The sequence below is a fragment of the Gambusia affinis genome, linkage group LG03 (assembly GCF_019740435.1).
Source record: "Gambusia affinis linkage group LG03, SWU_Gaff_1.0, whole genome shotgun sequence".
NCBI classification, from domain to species: domain Eukaryota; kingdom Metazoa; phylum Chordata; class Actinopteri; order Cyprinodontiformes; family Poeciliidae; genus Gambusia; species Gambusia affinis.
Genome location: NC_057870.1, coordinates 11,380,840 through 11,389,852, shown reverse-complemented (window position 1 = coordinate 11,389,852; position 9,013 = coordinate 11,380,840). Strand labels below are relative to the sequence as shown.

At 38.2% G+C, this 9,013-nt stretch overlaps 1 protein-coding gene across 1 annotated transcript; it reads right to left on the bottom strand.

The window, feature by feature from the left end:
• Nucleotides 1-463: 463 nt before the first annotated feature.
• On the bottom strand, nt 464-7,383 carry LOC122828337 (aquaporin-3-like). Its single transcript, XM_044111798.1, has 6 exons — nt 7,191-7,383; nt 3,569-3,695; nt 3,257-3,394; nt 3,001-3,116; nt 2,674-2,891; nt 464-1,790 (listed from the first exon to the last, which is right to left on the bottom strand). The coding sequence occupies exons 1-6, from the start codon at nt 7,296-7,298 to the stop codon at nt 1,583-1,585; spliced, it is 915 nt and encodes a 304-aa protein (XP_043967733.1). The 5' UTR covers nt 7,299-7,383; the 3' UTR covers nt 464-1,582.
• Nucleotides 7,384-9,013: the final 1,630 nt, after the last annotated feature.

The window sequence follows — 9,013 nt, the reverse complement described above, 5'->3', positions numbered from 1 at the left end:
AGCTGGATAAAGGGCAAGGATGTTAAATCCCCAATATTTTTTTCACAGATTTGCCAAGAAATTTTTGCAAGAGGAATGTCTGGCATGGAGTGCCAAGGCCTGAGATGACTTGTGCATATGGAGGAAGCAGAGCTTGGAGATACTGCTGAGAAACAGCCATGAAATGGGAAGCTTAAGATACCAAATGTCAGCTGTTTTTTCACCCACCGTTTTGCCTGAAGGAATGTGTCCTTTGTTGATTTTCCTGTCTAGTCTCGCTTGTTTCACCGCACTTCTGCAAAGTCATATTTTATTTGTGGAATAATAAAGCTCTAAATATTTACTTGAGAAGTAAATTATGTCAAAGGGCAAATATAACCAAAATGATATAGTCTAGGTAGTGTGTCGCCCACAAAAAAAATCTTCATAATTTACAAAAGTAAATAAATAAATAAATAGGTTAAGGAAGGGCACGGTAGCCTTATACTTTTTAAAGTTGTTCTTTTTATTTTATCGGCTGTAATCTGGCTCCAGGCACCACCTGATACAAGCAAGAGAGTAATACAAGCTGCTTTCAGGCTTCAGCATAAAAACAGAACTTCATTGTTTTGGTATCAAAGCATTTCCGCCCTGCCTTTGCACAAAACACAAACCAGAAAGATTTTAGTTTTACACCCAACTGCAGTTGCACAATGTGCGAAACCATCAACAGCTGTGGGAGCAACAATAAGAATAACAATAACAAAAACCCCAGCAAAAAAAGCAAGACAAAAGCTCAATGCCATTTATACAAACACTATGATGATATTTAACCATTTCTCTATAAGCACCAAACATTCTTTTAAAGGGACAGTTTTATCTGGGAAAACCTTTTTCAAAATGTTTTTTTTTTTTGTTTCAAACAGAAAAGGACATGCGGGATTCTTTGTAAAGAAGAATCCCACTGAACTTGGTGAACTGAACTTGCCTGAACAACAGCTGAAAATAGTTGTTTTAAAAGAACAGTGGTTAATCTCTAAAGGTGACAGGAAACCTGCCCTCTGCTCAGCTTAACTCAGTTAACAAACATGATTTGTTAGCCGCAGTTTATGGGTTGTTGTTTTTTTTTTTTTGTAATGTTCTTCCACATAGATAGTTTCATTAGTTGGCATTTTGCTAAATGTTATCTTGAATTCTTCTTTTAAAATGACCAGGCCAAAAAATGAAGAAAACAACAGAATCTCAAATTGCCATATAATGACTTTACTAGAAAACTTACTTGACAAAGAAATGTATAAAAAAAAAATTACAAGAAAAACAATGTCAAAGTATAAAATACTGCTGAAAAAGGAAGTACGATGAGACACGTTCATTCAGATTAACGTCTCTGATGTGAAATATAACGTCCTTTAGAAATAGTGTCTCTACTCATATTGTACAGAAATTCCTCCATAATACAGCTACACAACAATGTAAAGAAAATGTGTTATTAGGACTGTTTCTTAACATATAACATATAAGTGGCAGGAATAATACAGCTGTGCTATATCGATATTTACATGAGTAGATTTCGGAGCCACTGGCATGTGTCTAGCATTCAGGACAACTCTTTCTGAGCCTGGCTTTAGCAATTAGCCTCTTTGCCATTGGAATTAGATTTGGGGTTGGAGCTGACGGTGAGTTGTAGATTTTCCTCTTTGTTCTTGTTCTCTTCCCGGTCACGCACTTCTCCCTCCAAGTGGAAGCCAACCATTAGCTGATAAATCATCGTGCCAGTAATGGCACCAAGGAATGGAGCGAAAGTCGGCACCAGAAACCAGCCATCTCTAAACCTGAGGGGGAAAAGAGACGAGAATGTCATCAAGAATGATATAAGTGACATAAAGAGCATTTCAGAGCAACAAAACATACAATTTGAAATTGTAAGACATGACGTGTTCATTGTTTTTTTTTTTCTAATAGGGCAGAACATTTACTTTAGAAGTTATTTCTGTTGACTTCCCCTTGTGCCTGAACTTCTCTTTGAAACAGAAAATGAGCCTCCATATGATAACACTTCTTCCAAATCCATGGAAAATAGAAATGAGACTTCTTTCACCTTTTTTTTATTATGTTTACTGATACATAATAAAAAATAAAAAAATCATGTGTCAGTCCTGACAGACCAAAAAAGAATTGAACACTTTGCGCAAAAAGATAAATCTTTGTAGTGCTCCATGGTCGTGAACATGTGATAATGTCTGGTTCATCTTCACCAACTAGAAACAGTTTCTCATTTGGAAACACCCTTTTCCAAAGATTATGGAAAAAGAAATAGAAATCTCAGATTTAAGGGATTTCTTTCTCATCACTTGATGAATAGCTGATAAACTTCAGCTCAGGTGGCAGACTGCTATCGCCTATTTTTGACCTGGGTAGCTAGTGTCTCTGAGCTTGGTGAGCCAAAAGCACTTTCATCATTCTTTGTCAACTTTTGAATTTAGTAGCCACTAAAGTAGTCTTTAATAGTCTTTAATAGACACGGAAATGAACATAACTATTAAGCGAGACGATTCTTAGCGCCTCTGAAAGGTAAAAGCTGTGACCATCTTGACCAATGCTGTGGGGTCAGTGTAAGTCTAAAGGCTTTCTAACAAATCGAGATCTCCCATGCAGTCTCCACACCCCCCTCTCCCCAAATACTGGCCAAAAAGAAACCAAGAATTTGTTCATTACGTGAAAACTGCAGTTCCCCAACCAGCGATGGCAGAGAAAAGACGTGGTCCGAGATCTCTGGCAGGATTGACAGCGTAACCAGAATTGAAGCCCATCGACTGTCCAATGACCAGAACCACAAATCCCACAGTGAAGGCCTCCAAGCCCTGGGGGATTGGGTTGTTGAACGGGTCCACAATCGCCAGAATGCAAACAATGAGGGCTGCCGTGCCAATAATCTGTGTAAAAAAAAAATTTATTAAAAAAAAGACGTGTGGGAATGAAAAAAAGTAGATTTCAAGATGATACGAAGTTTCCTATTAACAAAACATATATTTTTTAAAGTACCTGGTCAAAGAATCCATTCACAAGTGTGAGGTGTTTTGCGGGATAGGTGGCAAAAATGCCAGCAGTGGAAGAATCGTCAGTGAGATTAAAACATCCTGGGAAATCCCACAAGGCATCTAAAGCAGGGGAATGAAAAAAAACAAAAGAAAAAACGATATTCACTGTGTTTCTGTGTGATATTCATCACAATCTGACGCGGAAAGGTTTCTGAATGTCACTGGATAATTGTTGAATCCCTGTAGGAGTCAGTACTCACCGTAGTACATGCCAAAGATAACGGCAGCGCCGAAAAAACCTCCGATTGTCTGAAAGAGGAAGTACATGGGGAACTTTCTCCAGCGCTCTCTTCCAAGCAGGCAAAGCGCAAAGGTCACTGCAGGATTCAAATGTCCACCTACAGGGGGCAATCATGTCAACATCACATGAACTACAGTGCAGGCATGACATGATGTAAAAATGTATATCAAGTAACATGCAACTGATCACATGGCCACATAGTCAAAAAAAACAAACAAAAAAAACGAGCCGTTAAAGCGAGGAGTGCAGGAGTGTGCTTGAGTTTGCTCACCTGATATTTGGCCGCAGATCAGAATGCCTAACATGGCAGCAAAGCCAAAGGCAAAGTTGATAGTGAGGAACCTGCCATGGGTGCCGCCGCTCAGCACACTTTGGGCCACGGCGCCGCAGCCAAACATCTAAAAGGCAGAACACCGGGTTGACTTTAAATAACATTGATATTGTTTGCTGATGCTGAATCATATCTCCATGTAAATATCTGCCAGGAGCAGTAATGAAAAAACACAGTTGCTGTCAGTGAAAAAGAAAAACAAAAAAGTGCTTCGTTAAAGTCGCTTCTAATAGTGGATTTTTCAGTGCTGACCCAACACACAGCCATCTTGTTGTTCATTTTTAAACCATTTTAACACATGAACAACACTTCTTTTGTCATGCATCAAGGTCAAGCTGAGAGACGAAAATGTACCTGGACGAATGTTATCAGGGAAGCCAGTCAAACAAAAAGCTATTGGAGCTGGGAAAAAAATGAACTCTGTTGTGGTTCTGAAGTAACAGAGGACTACAGTGTTCTGTTTGTATGAAGAGGTCACTGAGGTGTCCTAATTTTGAGCGTAAATCCGCAAGAAAAGTTTCAAAAGGGGAACCAGAAGAGGGCTATTCTCATACATTGAAAGCACAAGACACATAACTTTATCACTACATTAAAGTTTGTCTGTTCTGTTAAATAACATGTATAACCTAGAATTCATATAGAAAATACAAAGAATGGGAGCCAGTTGGGGCAAGAAAAGAATATCTGCCCCTGTCTACTTTTTATGTAGACAGTGGTCAAAAAAGGATTTCACTGTGGAAAACACAAAGAAGAATTTACAGCTTTGTTGTTTTGTTTTTTGGCATTTTCAACTGTTGCCCCCACCCCCTTTTTTATGGACATCCTCCTTTTCCTTTTTTTTAAAGATGCCTGGTTTAACAGGTCTGCATGATCCATGTTTAGGCTTTGACTTTGTGAACTGAAGGATGAGCGTGCTATTCAGCAAAACCACACCACTCAGAAGTTGAGGTCAGGCTTGGGGGTTACCAAAGTGAGAACTGGAGCCCGAGTGGCCAAAGTCACTGAACTCGGTAGTCTGAACCACCAATCCTGCTTTTGTTCTTCTTTTGCGCATAGGCTTTGATAAATTATATGCAAAATAAAAAAAAATAAAAAATAATAAAAAATAAAAGCAACTTTAATGTCTTTCCAGCTGTGACCACTATGGCTGGAAGAATGATTATATTTACAGCTTGGCTGAAAGTATGTGCATTCCATTTCAGTAGCAGATGCATCTGAAGAAGGCCTTAAGGAGATTCTTCCAAATCTAAGACTCACTCACTTGAACTTTCAAAATCCCTCATCAGATTTGACCTGTCAAAGCCCACAGTCATCACTGTCTCATGTTCATACCAGGTTTCAAGTGCATAACATTGGCACAGAATACCAATGTTTCATTCTCTAGCAATTAAAGGGAAGTAAAGTTACATCTGGAAACAAATTTGTATTGTTTGCAGGTGAAGGAACAATTTCAAAACTCTTGAGCTAAAGGACAAGAAAACCTAATTTAAGAAAAAAAAAACATACAGAAAAATCCTATTTGTGAAACGGAGGAGATGCACATATTTATTTCAGTGAGCTGTATATTTATAAAATAGCAAACACGCCACTGTCAATGCTAAAACCATAAGTCAGGAAAAGAGAAACAAAAAAAAACTATGGGAAATCTGCCTGCAGACAAGTGCATGCAGCCACAGCACTGCAGTGTTTAGTCCTTAATGTCAGACGCATTAGATTACAAATGATGAACCTTCAGCTTGGAAGTGCATGCTTCCTTACTCAGATTGAACTCTGTTTCAAAGCGCCACATTTAATTGAACATAAGTGTGACAAAACATGATATTATGCTGCTGTGGTTTGCTTCGGAGCAGCAAACAAGACTGAAACCAACTTATGCATCTAATCATAGCTACTGTAGAACTTTGAACACAGTTGGGGAGCTTGTAAAAAAAAAAAAATCCTCTGCAGCCGGCCCACTGGGACACACAGTTGGCAATTGTCTGAAGGGAAAAAAACCCTTCGGGCCAGATCCTTTTCTCTAAATCCCCTCCTGTGTGGCATCTTTTCGACTTCAGCGGGAGGATCTCACACGGCCGTGGCAATACTGTCAGATGCTTTAATGGAAAATTCTGACCTGCTGCATTATAACAAAAGTCATGATGTTCCTGCATTTGACATTTTAATCAAGATGAATCAATAACCTGTTCTGACAAATACAGATGTTTACTTGAACATGTCTGACAACATTTTAGATTCCCCCCCCAACATGGACTGAAGTCATCCTGTTTGGTGATGCAACAATTTAAAGAGACAATACCAATGCAGGTGTGCAGATTGACACACCCACACACCCACACACACACGCACATGCACACGCATGCACATCCACACCCCTCCACACACACACAGACACACACTATTTTTTGTTCTGTATTTACCAAACTGCTTTATTTAAAACCTAAATAGTGAAAATTGTTGAATCACATGAAATAAAATGAAATAATAAGTTCCTTTAGGAAAAGTAAAACCCTTATATGACATGTATTGAATTTACTGAGGAAGTAAAATCCTGTCAAACGTATCACTGTTGTAAAGGTATGGACATGTGTTAACTTCACCACACCTAGTTACATCACAGCATTTGTGACTGAAGCCTTTTTACGTTAAATAAAAAAAATAATAATAATTTCAGTGTGGAGCTGTTCTGCCTGAAAGATCATGAAAGGGAGTCAGGGTGGTACTGATCCAAAGTAAATGGCAAGTCAATATTAAAACTCCGTGGTCTCCTACTTACCGCGATGTGCTAGCAGCATTTAAAGTAATAACTTCAAAACTAATTTTATTCAAAGAATCAGTGAAACAATGCCTGAAGCAAACCAGAACTCACTGAGTTTTACACTGCTATCATGTTCGAAATGAAATAAATAAAAAATAAAGTTATTGTGCCACAGAAAGCCAATTTCAATCCCTAAATTATGACTTATGAAAAGCAGAACATAAAATTTATTTCCCATTGGATAAATTATAGAGAAAAATTCATTTTTTCATATACACAATCTAATGCAAACACACACGTATCACATGATGGCAAATAAAATGAGGTTTACTTTTTTTTTATTTTATTTTGGCTCCAGTATGTTGATTAAGCAAATAAAGGTTAATTTAACATGTGACCCTGAACAGCAAGTTACTTTGCTGTTTGGTCTCAGTCCACTTTGACTGAGTAAACAACATTCGTCAACCTCTTTTACTTCACTATCATCCATCACTTTTCTGCATTCAGAGATGTCAGATAAGAAGGACTGCTATATTTACGGCTTAGTGAACAGAAAGACAAAACAATTCTCTGGTGCAGAGTTCATGTCTTATCAGAAAGTAGAGTTTACCTTTCATTAGATTAAATAGGGCTGCTCATACAATTGCTATAATGTGTGTGTATAAATGACCTTTAAGGATTTACACTGAGTCCCTTTAAAGTACATAACATATTTTTGTTATAAGTGGGGTTTTTAAAAAAAATGCATACCACAGGTTATAAGTGAGCATCCTAAGTGGAATCTGGACCACATTTACACTGACTTACCACAAGGATGAGAGTGCCTAGACACTCTGCCAGGGCCTGGCGGAGCAGCAGGTTACGGATCTGAAAGAAGCGGGCCAGTTTGTCCAAATAAAACTTCTGTCGACCCATTTTGTTGAAGGCTGGTGAGCAGATACAAACAAAGCAGATGCACAGGGTCTTCCTTAGTGGCTCTGTGGCTCTGAAGGTGGAGGGCCAGTGCTCCTTCTTAAATAGCAGAAGGAGCACTGGGCTTGGACATGTGGCTTGGACCTGCCCATATCACCTCCCATCATCTGTGACTCACAGACTGGTTTCTCTCACTAGGCTTTTTTTTTTTTTTTTTTACCCTCCCTAAAAGTTACTAACAATGTAAAACACAAATGCATGTTTTCCCCACTTCTAGGAACTCTTCCATTCCTCTTTCCCCCACAGAGTGAGAAAATGAAATATGCATTTTGGTGTCTGTGAGAATGATCACACAAACCACGATTCATAGTTCTAGGTACAGCACTGGAAAAGCAGAAAACCTGTTGCAGACAGGTTCTCTAAATCACTTCTCTAAAATTATGTGTGAAGTACAGCATCTACCTCTGTAACAGAAAACTAAACCGGTACAAATACCTAGACAAGCATAGTATTCTGAACTCGCCGAGTCCCTGTTTGCTCCATGGCGCTTCCTCTAACTGCCTATAGAGAACCTGATGTTCAAGTTTAGACAAAAAGTGGGATGTAAATAATACATTTCAAATATACTTCTACAATCACATTTCTAAAAAGAAAGTTTAAATCACAACACTTGGTATCAGACTCCACTGTCTAATGACATGTCATTTAGACCTGTAACATGGAAACATCAAAACAAGGGTTATCTTGATCCAGTCTTTGAATCAAGCTTCATTAAGCTCAACTTTCATTTCCCTCCTGTGAACTTACTGTGTGTATTTATGTCAGTACTAGTGAGATGTATGCAGCATTTAGCACACCTGATAGCTACCAGACTTTCTTCGGCATGTCTGTCAAAACTGTATTGTTGTTTGTGCACATCATGTTTTATCAAATCTGTATTTTCTGGTTTTAACCTGTGGCTTTTCCTTCCTTTATAATGACATAGAACGGGTGACAAAGGTTTTCCATTGGCCCCTTGTAGTCTAGCTGTTATGTAAAGAGCTCTGCTAGCTGTGCTCAGGTATACACAGATTTTGAGTCATCGAATTATGTGATTTTAAATCCTAAGCACTAACTTTGTAAAGTAGGTGAACAACTTTTTCTGTAAGTTTTGGCAGCTCAAAGTTGAACAGAAATGCATTGAAATATGTTCAAAGCTAAATTATCAACAAGTCTGATCAAAACAGAGTATTCAAGCAAACAGCTTACCTACATTCTGGACATGAAAATATTAACCCTAACAAGATGACTTTTTATTTTTTATTTTTTTTTGGACAGGCATTATATCACGCTGAACCAGACCCATTGTCCTTTAACTTAGACATTTTTCTTTACAAGGTTGCTGCTCACTGGATATTTTTTTCATTTTCAAACCAATTTCTGTGAACCGGAGGAACGGCTTTGTGTAAAAGTCCAAACAAATCAACGGTTTCTGAAATATTCAGGCCAGCATATCTAAAATCAACACTCATGATACTAAAGTCATGTACTGTAAATCTCCTTCCTCCTCAGTCTTTAGTCTTCACCACCCACAGAAACCTGAGTGGATTGATTTGTGTTAAAGTAATGGAGCAGGTTCAGCTGATAAAGTGGTCAGTAAGCAAATGCATACAAATGTCTGTATATTGTTTATTTGTAGGAGTTAAAGTCATAAGCATTCTTTTACACTTTTGGTCGAT